The 14,947-nt window shown below is 37.6% G+C and overlaps 1 protein-coding gene across 2 annotated transcripts in view; it reads right to left on the minus strand.

Moving 5' to 3' along the window:
* CWF19L2 (CWF19 like cell cycle control factor 2) overlaps nt 1–14,947 on the minus strand; it is a 105,363-nt gene that overhangs the window by 76,904 nt on the left and 13,512 nt on the right. For both annotated transcript variants that reach the window (XM_024570737.3, XM_024570736.3), the window contains exons 4-6: nt 10,639–10,752; nt 9,791–9,910; nt 1,657–1,750 (exon numbers count right to left, since the gene is read on the minus strand). In XM_024570737.3, the coding sequence (XP_024426505.2) occupies nt 1,657–1,750; nt 9,791–9,910; nt 10,639–10,752 (328 nt within the window). The remainder of the gene's footprint in view (nt 1–1,656; nt 1,751–9,790; nt 9,911–10,638; nt 10,753–14,947) is intronic.

Raw genomic sequence — 14,947 nt, forward strand, 5'->3', positions numbered from 1 at the left:
GGGGAAGAAAGAACAGCTCTTTAAAAGCTTTGTTAAAGGTCATCTTTCTCCTGGTGTCTTTCGTCCCACTGAAAGATCCTACCTAAGGCAGAACTTTGGGTCTTCTACACTCAGTGAAGTTAAGAAGCTGCTGACTGCAAACACCCAAAGATTGGTTTTGTTAATTCCAAGTTTTCCCACAGATGAACCCATTGATTGTCCTATGACAATATTGGTGACATACGCCTGGATCATAACATCGGCTCTACCTAGTAATGGTTACTGAGCTAACTTACTACTCCCCAAACTTTTGTTTTTAAGTTTCTGAAAAATAGTATTTTAAAAGGATCTTTGTATGACTACAGTTACTATTATATGACCAACAAAGACATTTCTACCCATGCTGAAAGGCAATAAATAAAATGTTATTATTGCTAATACCTTTAAAGTAAACTACTAAAGAAAAACTACACATTTTTTAAAAACCTGTAAGGTGGCTCTAGAGAATCTATACATAAAATACCAAAGAATTTTAGCCCTGGCTGGTGTGACTCAGTAGACTGGGTGCCAGCCTGTGAACCAAACAGTCACCAGTTTGATTTCCAGCCAGGGCACATGCCTGGCTTGCAGGCCAGGTCCCCCCAAGTAGGGAGCATGAGAGGCAACCACATATTGATGTTTCTCTCCCTCTCTTTCTCCCTCCCTTCCCCTCTCTCTAAAAATAAATAAATAAATAAAATCTTTTTTAAAAATACAAAAGAATTTTAAATGGCCAAAATAAAAGTAAACTATGTATAAAAAGCAAAAAAATATCCTGATAAATTACTAAGATGAAAAAACAGTATCATGATTTACAGTAGTATTATCTGTACATTAGGTTAACTGTAGTTAAACTTTTAGTTGATTTTATATCAAAGCAACACTTAATTGGCATATAAGTATTTTTTTAAGTTACCGTATGAAGTAGAATTATATGACAAATATTTTGTTTTCATCTGCTGGAAAATAATAGCATTATCTTAATTAAGGTCAATATAAATTATTACAAATGTTGAAAAAGTAGAAATTTCTGAAATATATGAAATCACATCTTTAATGTTTATGCATTACTTTCATGAAATTTCAGACTTAATACTTTTTATATTTTGTTATTGAATGTAACAAACAAGCATTATTACTTCCTCGCAGAATCATACTTTGTATTAATCCATTCAAAATAAACCTCAAATTTAAAATCATTAATATAAAAATATAATTAGTTTGCCGCCAAATGTATCATTCTCCCAATTACTAATAATTTAAATAAGAACTCAAAAAGACTGCAAGCATTTAATCATTGCTTGTCATATGCAAACTGAACGTTTAATAATCCATAGATGCTCATAACATGAAACCATACAAATTTCACATCAGATAATCAATACACTTAAGAGTTGTTTTGAAAATACAAACAAAAATAATCATGAACTTGATCAAAATTACAGCATCAAACAGAAATACTAATATAACCAGTGATAAAATTTAGATTTACTACATCCCAAAATCTGATTTTGATTATTAAGCATTTTTGAAATTTATAAAGCATGTTGCCAATCTACTCACAAACTCAGTTCACTGCCTTCAGAATACCAAGTTATAAGAAAGGCCTGTGTGGCTACAACAAAATTATAGAGATACCTTTAGTAACCGATGACGTATTATAGTCTTCTGGTGGAAGACCTGTCCCACCATCCTTCCAGTATGGATTCAATTCTCTTTCCTGCAGCCTGGACTGGAACAAAACATTTTCAGAAGTTATAGTTTAAAAATAATCCCACCATAAAATGTATTAATAAAGAACATATCTGAGACTCAGTTAACAGTTGTAACCTTGGACAAATAGTTAAAACATTCTTAAGACACTCTTTTGCAACTTTCAGGAAATAGTGTTTAAATAGCATTCATCCAATGCTTCCATTAAAGGCCTATACTATGAACCAGAACAGTGCTAGATACAGAAGATGTAACAATTGATATGCCTAACTCTGCCCTTGCTAGCTTATGAGATAAGAACGCAAGCAACAAACAAGTAAACGACAAACGCTTTATAAAAGTAGAGTGCTAAAGCCACATATAATTCAAACTCCTCTTACGCTGAATGATTACAGGCTTTCTAGAGTAAGCAATATGTGCAGTCTTAGACCTAAGAATGAGCAGAAATTAGCCCAATTTTCTTTTGTGGGGGGAGGCACAGAGGTGCTCCAGGTAAAAGGAACAACAGTATGCTCATAAAACCCTAGAGAAAAGTGAAAACAGCACTTTCAGGGAACTTAAAGTAATTAGTAGTATAAGCAAACAGTGGTTAAGAAATTAGGTTGTACAATAACCAGGGACTAGGCCACATAAACCATTTTACACTGCTGTTAAGGTTTTATGCTGAGGAACAGTGAGCCATAAGAGACTCAATTGGTATTACACAAGGAGCAAACTTGTTTCAGAGGAGAGAGTGTGAAGAAAAGCAAGATTAGAAGCAGGAGGCTCTGTCTGGGTAGGTCAGTAGGTTACAGCACTGTCCCAATAGCTGAGGTTGCTGGTTTGATTCCAGTTCAGAGCACACACAAGAATCAAACAATGAATGCATAAATAAGTGGAACAACAAATCAACGTTTCTCTCTCTATCTCCTATTTTCGTTCTCTGTCTCTGTCTCTCTCTCTCCCTTTCCCTCCCTGCCCCCACCCTCCCCCACCCTATTCCTTTCTCTCTAAAAATCAATAAATAAAAACATTTTTTTTTTAATGATTAGTAGCAGGGATCCAGTCAGAACATGGTAGCAAAAATCAGGAATGGCAGCCTAGTCACAAGTCAAGTGCCTCCTGTGTCCCAAGCCTATGCTGAGCATTGGGGCTACAATGAATAAGCCACGCACAGTCCTGGCCAACAAAGAAACTATGGTTTAGAGAAAGGGGACAGACAATGAAGCAGCATCAATACATTAAGTGCTATGAAGGTAAAGGGTGCTATGGAACAACATACTAGGGGTTCCAATCTTGACTTTAGGAGGTCAGAAAATGTGAGAACTAATAATGGCAATTATTAGAATTAATAATGGCAATTAGATGACTGGAAAGAGTTAAATGTTAGTTTCCAATGACATGAACGACTACATTATCAAAAAGAAAAATTATGATAGACAAAAAAAGTACATCTTCAAAGGACAAAATTTAAGTTAAAGCTTAACTTAGAGGATAAGCAAAACCGTAAGATTTGATTTCTTTTATACTAAAAAAGATTCTGTCACCTGTACTACAGTATCTCATGGTATTTAAAATCAAGGAATTTCTTCCAGTGGTCTTATCTAGACACTCAAGAGATACACATCACATATGCAACAGGATAAAAAAAGCTGGCATTACATACTGAGGAGGACAACTGACAACACGCTAGACAAATTATGAGACACTATCTAAAAACATGCCAATGAAAAATGACCGAGTATATAAAGAATTACTACAAATCAAAACTACAAATCATTAAGTAAAAGAAAACTGAAGAAAAATAAGCAAAAGAACATAAACAGTTCATAGTACAAGAAATCTGAATGACCAAAAAACAAATAAAAACCTCTCTCCTAGAAATCAGATAGATATATATAAAAACAATATAATACCATTTCTCACCTATCAATTAGCATGACAAAAATGTTTAAGTTTGGCGATACAGATACTTAGTAAGGTAAAAGAACATACATTGTCTGAGCAGTATAGATTGCTACAATCTCTTTCAAAATATTTATAAAAGATAGGTGCATACTATATAGCAGCAATTTTACTTCTAGATACGCACAGTGGAGAAATCTGCACACATGTGCATGAGAAAAAATACAGAGTGAGGCTAAAGTAGGTTTACAGTTGTTCATGTGGAAAATACAATAAATAAATAATAAGAATAAACTCTGTGTTTGTTTCATATACTAACAACTGTAAAACCTACTTTTGCTCACCCTATATATAAGGACCTTCATTTAGCACTATTTGTAAAAGTGAAAAACAGCAAACAATGTAGGTATTTATAGATACCCAAAAGGAATAAATATTTACAGTATGTCAGAGACAATGAAAGACTATGCAGTGATTAAAAGGTGAAATAGAAATAAAACATATCAACATAAATCAATCTCTACAACGCTCTCAGGCCTTCTAGTCAAAATGGATCATAAAAGTTCCAATCATCACAACCCCCCTGCTCAGGACAAACAGAAAAGATAAACAAAATACAAAACATACTTCAGTTCAAAAAAAGATAAATAATTCTGTGGCCCAGAACAGAAGAGAAATGCAAAGAAGTAATAAGCAGAACTGAAGCCACAGGCCTACTGAACTCTATGTGCAAGCAGAAAGCGATAGTCCTTAGTTCAATTTATGTAAGATCAACACTAAAAGTGCTCCTCCTCCTTCATTCAACAAAGAATGAAGCCAGTCTTACCACTCGAAGCCAAGCCCTGGGCTGGGGTGATCTCTTGCTTGTAAAGAAAAGACTGAAAGGTTGGTACGCATCTCTTCAATGCTACAGACTCATTCTATAGGTTTGCGCTATAGGTCTATAGTTTATATATATCACAACGTGGGCTTAAGAGGCCCAGAGAACCCAGACATAACCTTGAGCACCGGTTTTCGAACTTTTTTGTGACCTTGACCCAAAGAGAAATTGTGTGTGTGTGCATGTGTCTGTCTCTAAAACTAAGGAAACAAAATGTATCTTTATTGCATGAAATACATGCTGATATCAGTATTTTTAAATACTGATTTCAATAAATTAAGTTCATGATCCACATTTTGAAAAACGATAGCACAGAAAACAAAAGAAATGATATCCTCAAAATCAACAAGAGATATAAAGCAACATGCTTCATACCAAGCTTTCATTAAGGGCCATCATTTTAGAGTTCTCCCCATTATTTTCACTTCGTCCCCACTCCCATTATAAGAATTAACATCTGGTTCTAAGGGTAGGGCCATTTTTTTCCTCAAACCAAGTATTTATCATGTGTTAAGAATATGATGACATGCAAGGACCAACACACTCAAACTGATGTGTAGAGATCTGAAAACTGGCTAGTCTCAGTCACTAGTCTCAGTGGTCTACTTCTGCATACAACAATTGGAATTCTTACTGAAGCAAAAACCAAAAATTTAGATTATGAACTTCAGAACTAAATCCAGGTAGCAACAAGGTAAAATCATGGGGTAAAGAATAATAAATCTTCTATAATTTCAAGTGTACAAAATATTTTAAAAGCACCTACCATATGCAGAGTTCTATACTAGCTGCTAAGGGAAGACACAAATATAAACAAAATGGTTTCTCAAAAAGTTTATAATCTCGTAAGGGAAACAGGATTAAAACTATTCAATTACAGTACTTTAGAGAAAACTGCAAATACTATATAGGAAAGGAAAAAATAAAGTGCTATCGAAGCAAAAGGAAGAAATTTATTTCAGTCAAAGGAAATAGGAAGAATTTCATATTATATATCAAGTCAGGCCTAGAAGGGTAAAGAGGATGCAGACATAGAGAGAGAAGGAATTCACTCAGACAAAAACAGATGAACGAAAATTCAGAGACAGGTATTTGCAGAGAAATATGAAGGAAAGCAATTAACCTGGTTTGGTTGAGGTACAAACTACCTAAAAGAAAGAGGCCAATCTAATGTGTATGGACTGTAATTGCAGGCAGCTTTCGGGGGAGCCTTTAGAGTAAAACAATAAATGCTGCACTTTTTTTCCAATCCAGGCCCTGAAAAAGTTTTTTAAAAAATACAATAAGAAACATGGGAGCTAAAAGACAAATTACCTTTATTGCTGATGAAGGCTTAATTGGAGAATTTTTCTTTCCATTAAAATCAAATGGGCCTATTCACTGGCCCCAACAACGAGGCAGACTTTCCCAGGTACAGGTACACCGAACCAACCCCCCTTACCTCATTCCCCACCTGGTCTCTGCAGTCAGCATGTTCCACAAGCAGGAAAGGCAGAATAAGCAAAGCGCGCCTAGTTTATTCTCTCCAAATTCAAAATAGATAATTTACTCCATATCCTCAAGAACACTATGAGAAAAGAGGGTGGCATGAAATACCACTAGTGGAGCTTCTTCCACCAGAAAAAAACATCGGAAATGGCAAAGACACGTTCTCTGTAACTTGAATCACTGGAGACATCAATAAAGAACACCATGATCGAACTGCACTTTGCAAAACAACCTGACATCAGTTGCAGGGTGCTGAAAAACACAGAGGTGGGGGGAACCAAGATGGCGGCGTAGGTAGACACACTGCGCCTCCTCGCACAACCAGAACTGACAGAGAATCGAACAGCAAGGGGGACCAACACCAAGGAAATAGAAAATAAACACATCCAGACTGGTAGGAGGGGCGGAGACGGGCACCGGGGTGGAGAGGACTCGCGTGGCTGTGGCGGGACTGAGACTGGCGGAGTGTGGGACAAATGGCGCAGGCAGTCCGAGCACTAGCAGACCCTGCGGCCCCACATTTGCACAGATAAACCCAGAGGACTCAGAGTGGCAGAGAGTGGGGCAGGCAGAGTGGCGGGTAGCACCCTGCTGCACCACATTCACCCACAGATAAACCAGACGAACGGCGGGCCCCGAAGCAGACCGCTGCGCAACCCAGGTCTCCAGCTCGGGGAAATAAAGCCTCAAACCTCTGATTGAAAGCGCCCCTGGGGGTTGGGGCGACAGGGGAGACTCCCAGCCTCACAAGAGAGGTGGTTGGAGAGACCCACAGGGGCCTAGAGTGTGCACAGGCCCACTTACTCGGGAACCAGCACCAGAGTGGCCCAGTTTGATTGTGGGTATCAGAGTGAAAGATTGAAATCCGGAGGACAGTGAGGCGGGCGCCATTACTCCCACTCGGCCCCTCCCCCACGTACAGCATTACAGCACAGCCACCAGCATTACCCCGCCCCGGTGAACACCTAAGGCTCCGCCCCTTAAAGTAACAGACGCACCGAGACAAACAAACAAACAAAAAAATGGCCCAAATGACAGAACACTTCAAAGCTCCAGAAAAAATACAACTAAGCGACGAAGATATAGCCAACCTAACGGATGCACAGTTCAAAGCACTGGTTATCAATATGCTCACAGACTAGGTTGAATCTGTTCGAAAAACAGATGAAAAAATGAAGCCTATGCTAAAAGAAACAAAGGAAAATGTACAGGGAACCAATAGTGATGCGAAGGAAACTGGGACTCAAATCAATGGTATGGACCAGAAGGAAGAAAGAAACATCCAACCAGAAAAGAATGAAGAAACAAGAACTCGGAAAAATGAGGAGAGGCTTAGGAACCTCCAGGACGCCTTGAAATATTCCAACATCCGCATTATAGGGGTGCCAGAAGGAGAAGAGGAAGAACAAAAAATTGAAAACTTATTTGAACAAATAATGGAGAACTTCCCCAATCTGGCAAAGGAAATAGACTTCCGGGAAGTCCAGGAAGCTCAGAGAGTCCCAAAGAAGCTGGACCCAAGGAGGAACACACCAAGGCACATCATAATTACATTACCCAAGATTAAACGCAAGGACCTACATCCAAGATTACTATATCCAGCAAAGCTATCATTTAGAATGGAAGGGAAGATAAAGTGCTTCTCAGATAAGGTCAAGTTAAAGAAGCTCATCATCACCAAGCCCTTATTATATGAAATGTTAAAGGGAGTTACCTAAGAAAAAGAAGATCAAAAATAGGAACAGTAAAAATGACAGCAAACTCACAGTTATTAACAACCACACCTAAAACAAAAACGAGAGCAAACTAGGCAAACAACTAGAACATGAGGGTTGTCAATAAGGGAGTGGGAGGGGGAGAGGGGGGGAAAGCTACAGAGAATAAGTAGCATAGATGATAGATGGAAAATAGACAGAGGGAGGGTAAAAATAGTGTAGGAAATGTAGAAGCCAAAGAACTTATAAGTATGACCCATGGACATGAACTATGGGGGGGGGAATGTGGGAGGGAGGGGGGTGGGCAGGATGGAGTGGAGTGGGGGGGGAAATGGGACAACTGTAATAGCATAATCAATAAATATATTTAAAAAATCAACTCAAAAAAAAAAAAAAGAAAAACACAGAGGTGACTGTAATTGCCCAGGTAAGAGGAAATTAGGGCTTGAACCATAACATTTAACCTTAAGTGGTTCTGAGTTCCAGGGACTGTCCTCAGTTCACTACAACACACGATTAACTCAACTCCAGTAGAGATGAGGTAAGGCTCAGGGAGGGAAGACAGACATCTAAGAAGTGGCATTCAAACTACAGTGGTAGCAACAAGAACGAAAAACCACATAGCAAATGAGTAAATCAATAGATGCTGATTTAATTAAATCAGAGGTTCATATAAGAATTTGTAAGAGAAGATATGTTAATTTAGAAAGCCTGAAATTCAAAGCTGGGAAGTTGCTATGATAAGCACAAAAAGTATCAGATTCTTAGGAAAGCAAAAGCATTTTTATTGAAAGTATTTCTAAGAAAAACTAATCATTATTTCAATCTATTAAAGATATTCATTCAGGAGATCACTATGTTCTATTGGTTGACACGGAGAACAGTCTTGAATACAGCAAAACAAAAGACCCCAAGTGAAGCAGGACTAACAAAGCAGGCCATCAACACGCACACACCGCAGAGCATTATTTAAGGAGCAAGCCTGTAGTGGCAATGGGTGAAACCAACTTCCGGACTTCTGACAGCTCCCCTTTCTTACTCCCCTGCCCACAGATTACCCTTCCGTTGCACTTTTCCTTTTCCTTTTAGCACAACGAGTCTCAGTTCCTTCAGGTCTAACTCAGAGACAAAGACATTTTACAGAACTTGTCGAGACATTCCAAAACCCCTAGCTTCCAACGTTTCAAATGGAGAGCTGCTCAACTATAAGCCAATACTATTAACCACACCTACATTTTCAGAATTAAAATTAAACTGCAGGAAATAAAAACAGAAACAACACTGATCGCAGGACTCTTATGATCACTCTTTCATACTTTTCCTTTTTTAGCCCCTCTATGCTTCACCCAAGGTAAATTCTTAAAGACTCTTCTTTATTCTAATTCTCTCGAGCTGGATTCAATCTGTTATTCAACGATCTACTGACTTTCTAATTCCAACTGCAATAATTTTCATTTCCTTAAGTTCTTATTTGCTCTTTCTCAAATCTGCCTTCTACGTGATCCTTTACTCATATTTTCTACTCCTGTTACTGTACAAAACTAGTCAATATTCTAACATAAAGGTTTATGGGTCTGATTCTGCTGTTTATTGTTTCGGATGACTCTCATTCACAGACCACCCTGGTACGTGAGTGCACTTTACAACCTTAGATGATGAGCACACATTCCACAGAACTTACTCCTGGGAGACTTACGCTGTGTAAGTGGACAGCGTGATCCTCCAGAAAGGACCGGTGCTTACTGCTGCCAAGCACTCCAGGCACTACCGACTGAAGAACACTTTCAAATAAATTCTTTCCTTAATAATTTCCAAACCACACAGGCAGCACTGTTCAAGCCCTTATGAACCCAGGCTATAAACCAAACCCAATTAACTATATATGCCCTAGATTAATAAATCAAGTATATTTTTAAACTGACTTCCTACAGGAAACTTATTTTAAAAGAACTTATATATCATAGTTGTTCCCACTGATTTTTATTACATACCACAAACAAATAATATATTACAAGTAAAACTACATGTGTATAAAATGTCTTATCAGTTTATTAAGGCAAATTAGAAAGTTAAACTATTTTCAATATCTTACCTGTTCAAGTGTTTGGGTTTTCTCTTGCTCTATTTTCTTTATAGTTTCCTTCTCAGCTCTGAGTGATGATGGTGACACAGTTTTAACAGACATAAAATCAACAGTCATCCATTCATCCCTCTGTTAAAAAAAAAAAGTCATTTTGATCTAAAATCAAACTTAACACTAAGCACTTAATAATAAGAGGCACTCAAACCTAGGTTTAATCCTGTATGATTATCTAACTTGAAACACGTTTCTTAGTCTACGTCTTATTCTCTCCCCTATAAAATGAAATAAAATCCCTATTTTTCAGGACTGTTTTAAGGGGTAACAAGAAAAGAGGTTTAAGGCATCCAGACTAGAGCCTGACACTCAACAGCAACTCAAACATTAGTTCCTTTTCAGCTTTCTTTCTTCCCTGTGGCTAATAGTGTATAAATAGCATTATTCCTCAGGCACATGAACTATAACCCAAAATCTGGGAACCATCCAACCATAAGCTTGCTACAGAAATTATGAGGCGAAGGAAAAGAAAAACTGTGATTCAACTCTACACACTGTAGAAAGGGCGGACAAAGGTAACAGTAAAGGCTTCAAGTATACGCAGGGGAAGCCCCACTTCTCCATCAAGAACCAGAGGGAGGAACCCTTCCAGAGGGATCGTAATGGAGATAAGCACTTACTTTCCCATGGAAGGAGAAGGGGAGTCTAAAGGCTCAATAAATAGCATTACTGCCAAAATTATTCATAAAGTATACTGTTTTCAAAATCTAGTTTTTCTACATAAGAAAGTACAATCATCTTTCATTTAATACTCATCTAGTCTTATAAGCTCACACTTCTTTATTTAAAATCAGGTGACTTACCTGAATACTTTGGTTGTTATCTTCTTTTTCTGACTTTTCACTCTTCAGTTTCCAGGCCTTTTCCTTGCCAGGAGTCTGGGATGGAACAGCCTCAACCCACTCATCTTCAGAGCTCTAAGAATTTTTAGCATATAAGTAAATTCTCAAATTTGCACACTTGTTTATAAAAACTGTGTGCTGTTGTTAAATAGCAGAAAATCAGCTTCCTAGAAAAAATTCATACACTATACTTCCCCTTTAAAAAATTACATTGAAAAATTTAAAGAAAGAACATGTAAACTCTTTCTTTAGGAATGAACTTACAAAGCCCCAATTAAAATTATTTCTATGTTTTTAGTAGTTTATTACCAAGTCAAGGGAAAGCAAAACGCAAAGATCAGAACTGCTGGATAAAGAACTCACTTCACCACAGAGCTACAGATCCTACCAACATCAAGCAGTACTGACATCTTTGCTGAACTAGAACAAAGGAAACAGCACCCAACTAAACGAGTTTGCCTCAGTTTCAAATATAAGATTCCTCCAGATCTAAAAATGCAGAGATCTCAGTTAACATCTAGGCTGGAAAAGCACTTACTATGTTTAAATAACAGATTATTCAATCACTGAAGTGGTATTTAGCAGCATCCCCTATGTGCTAAACAGTATGCCAGAATTTGGGTTTTGTTTTCAACAGATATATCAATCACCTCTTCCACATTAAGTATCATAATCAGTATTTTCACATATTTTTCATGCGACTCCTTAAAAAATCTGACATGAAATATTAGTTTGGTTTTACAGATAAGAAGAGCTCCCCTAAGTAAGTTACTTGCCTAGGTCACATGGTATCCTATTAGAAGAAAACTCATAAAAGCATTGATGACTTTTAACTCCCGCTATTCTTGAATCCCAACTGCATTCCTAGATGTCCTATGAGACTCTGTAGTCCAAATAAATCATATAAACCAGTTTAAGTTTGGTTTCTGTTACCTATACCCAAGAGTGCCAACTAATACATATCCCCTCCTCTCCATTCTTAAAAAGCAGCAACCATTGTAACAATAGCCATAGGGGAGTGGGGAGGGGATAGTGGGGAGAGGGATCTATAGGAGCCACTATAAAGGACACAAGGACAAAATCAAGGGGGGGGGGGTAGAGGTGGGGGAGGAAGGTGGGACTGGCTGGGGTGGGGTGGAGGGAAGGGGAGAAAATGCAGACAATTGTAACTGAATAAAAATAAATAAATAAATTTAATTTAAAAATATAAATATAAATAAATAAATAAACAAACAAACAAAAAGCAGCAACCCTACATTAAATCTTCTTACGTCTCACCTAGACAACTGGAAGAGCCAAATCAGTCTCCTGCTCTCCAGTCTGTCCTGCGCCCCTTCCTTCTCCAGCCCGCACCCTGAATACATTCAGAACAACAGCAGGGCACATCTGACCACAGTGCTCCTCTTCTGTAGCTCCCTGTCACAAAGGCTGCCAGTTGCTCCTCTTCTTTCCTCCCAAAGGAACCCAATTTTATTTGGAGACATAATGCGCCTCACTTGCCGGAAAGTGAAGGCTATAATAAAGTGTCCAATGACATGAAAATAAAGTATTGTGTGGGACTTTCTGGAAGTTAAGAAAGAGATGATATCCTCTTTCCTATTATCTAGACTAACAGACAACGTTATAAAGATGATGGAGGAGCAAGATGGTAGATGTCTATCCTAGACATTAGCCCTAGAATGCCCACCTGGTTTCTTTCTTATGAAAGAAATATTAACTATTTGTTTAACCAATGACAATTCAGAGATTTTCTCATAAATGCAACTGAACCTAAATAGATGATATCCCTACAGAATACAGCCACCTCTTCGTTTACAAGGTTCTATCAACTCTTACAGTTTCATTTCCACTCACTCCCCTCATTTTATAATTTAATGCTATTAAATTGCTTACAATAGATACATATATCACACACACTTATACACCATGTTATCTCATACTCCCATGCCTTCACTCTTACATTTCCTCTGGCATGAAATGCCACACACCCCCTTAAATGCCAGGCTAATTCTTATTCATCCTTCAAGTCTCAACTCAAGCATCATTTCCTCAGTAAATGCCCTCTCCCCATGCTGACCTCATTCTCTTGCCAATTTTAGTTTCAATCCTCCACTTTACCTATAAAACTCATAAAACATCGATATGCCCCCTGACCTCTCACGGCTCCAACTCTCTTCCTCCTGGGTAGCCATCAAAATTAACCTCTAAGCCTAATAGTCAAAACCTAGAATATAGAACCAAGACAGAAAGTACTTCAAGTTAAAAATAAGTCAAAGGTCCTTGAGGACTTCTGCTTCTGTCCATGACAAAATAAATGCCATCAGATGAAAAATATAGAAATAGAAATGAAAATAGAAAAAGTATGAAATAATTGTTTCGGATGCTGAGTCTTATGGCAGGTCTATGATCCTGAGAAAAGGAAACGAATGAAATGAACTCTACCATTACAATCTCTACTGCCTTCTGCCTAGTGGCACTTTCCAGACCATGGCACAAGAGGAATAACTCAAGCCAAATATGACAACCTCACTGAGCCAAGGAAACATAATTTTAACTTTATGAAGGCTCAGACAATACCCACGAAAAGGGAGCTGTACAGAGAAAGAGTTCCAGAAACCTACACAGGAGACCCCCCCCACCCAGTCTTTAACTGAATACCAGAGTGAACACGCTTAGGACAAAGTCCACAAAGCCAGGCAAAGAATAACCACCATTCAAGGAACAATTACTAGAGAGCTATAAGCAGAACAATTCCCAGAGCTCACAAAGTGCCAGAGGATATTCTAGTTCCTACCAACCAGAATAGAGAAATTTTAAATACCCAAAACAACCAGCAGAAAACCCTCAAGGGCCATGCCTTAGCATGTCATACTAGTAAGGCTAAATCAGCTCTATAGAGTTAAGGCTACTCTAGATACACACTAAGGAAACTTAAACACCAGCTTTCAAAAGGATTAAGCTAATCCACAAGTAACTAACTATGCCAAAGAAAACTCAACACCCAAAGGAAGTTAACAAAATCCAGCAGTTACAATACAACTTTCACCAAGCCTCAGTATCCAGCTAGTATTTTCTAGACATTCAAGGCAGAAAAATGTGACCTAAAGGCAAGAAAAAGCAGTTAATTGAAAAAGAACAAAAAAAAAAGAGAGATAATAGCAATGTCAAACTAGGACTTTGACACAGCTATTATAAATATGCTCAAGGAAAGAAAAATATGAACATAATAATGAAACAATTTGAAGATATAAAAAAGACACAATTGAAATATCTGATGAAGAAAAATACCAACAACGGAAACATCACTGAACAGGGTAAGAGCAAACTAGATGCTACAAAAGAAAATGACAGTGAACTTGAAGCTAAAGACATAACTATCGTATCTATCCAAACTGAAACACAGAAGAAAATGAACAGAGGCTAGGTGACCTGTGGGACAGTACTGAGGAGACTAGCGAAATAAGAGACAGAAAAAACATTTCACAAAACAATTGCCAGAAAGGTTTAAATTTAATGGAAACTATGAACTCATAAATCAAAAAAGCACAACGAACTCAAGGCACAGAAATACAAAGAAAACCGTATCGAGACACATCATAACTGATTTCCTTTAAAAGAAGAAAAAAAAGATGGTGAAGAAAAAAACTTTAAAAGTATTCAGAGCAAAAAATAATTACACATGGAGGAACAGGGATAAAAATGTCTACACAAGTCTCATTAAGAATAATGCTGCTGCCCTGGCTGGTGTAGCTCAGTGGACTGAGTGAGGGACTGTGAATCAAAGGGTCACACGTTGAATTCCCAGTCAGGGCACATGCCTTGGTTGTGGGCCAGGTCCCCAGGAGGGGGCACGCAAGAGCAATCACAAGTTGTTTTTCTCCCTCTCCTTCTCCCACCCTCCCCCTCTCTCTAAAAATAAATAAAATCTTAAAAAAAAAATAATACTGGCCAAAAGACAATGAACTGACATTTTAAAGCACATACAAAGAACTATACCTAAAATTCTGTATTTAGTAAAAATACTGTTACTAAGATTGAGACAAAAATAAAAGAAATTTTCACACAAACAAGAGCTGAGATTTCACTGTCAGCAGACCTATACTTCATGAAATATTAAACAACTTCTACAACAAGCAAAAGGAAAACATTAGAAATTTAGACATACACAAAATAATTAAAGAATGCCAGAAATAATAAATTTGTGGGTAAATAAAAAAGATTTTTCACATTTAACTTGAAGTTTAAAAGATAACTGTTTGAAATAAAAATA

Source organism: Desmodus rotundus, chromosome 5 (assembly GCF_022682495.2).
Source record: "Desmodus rotundus isolate HL8 chromosome 5, HLdesRot8A.1, whole genome shotgun sequence".
NCBI lineage: Eukaryota > Metazoa > Chordata > Mammalia > Chiroptera > Phyllostomidae > Desmodus > Desmodus rotundus.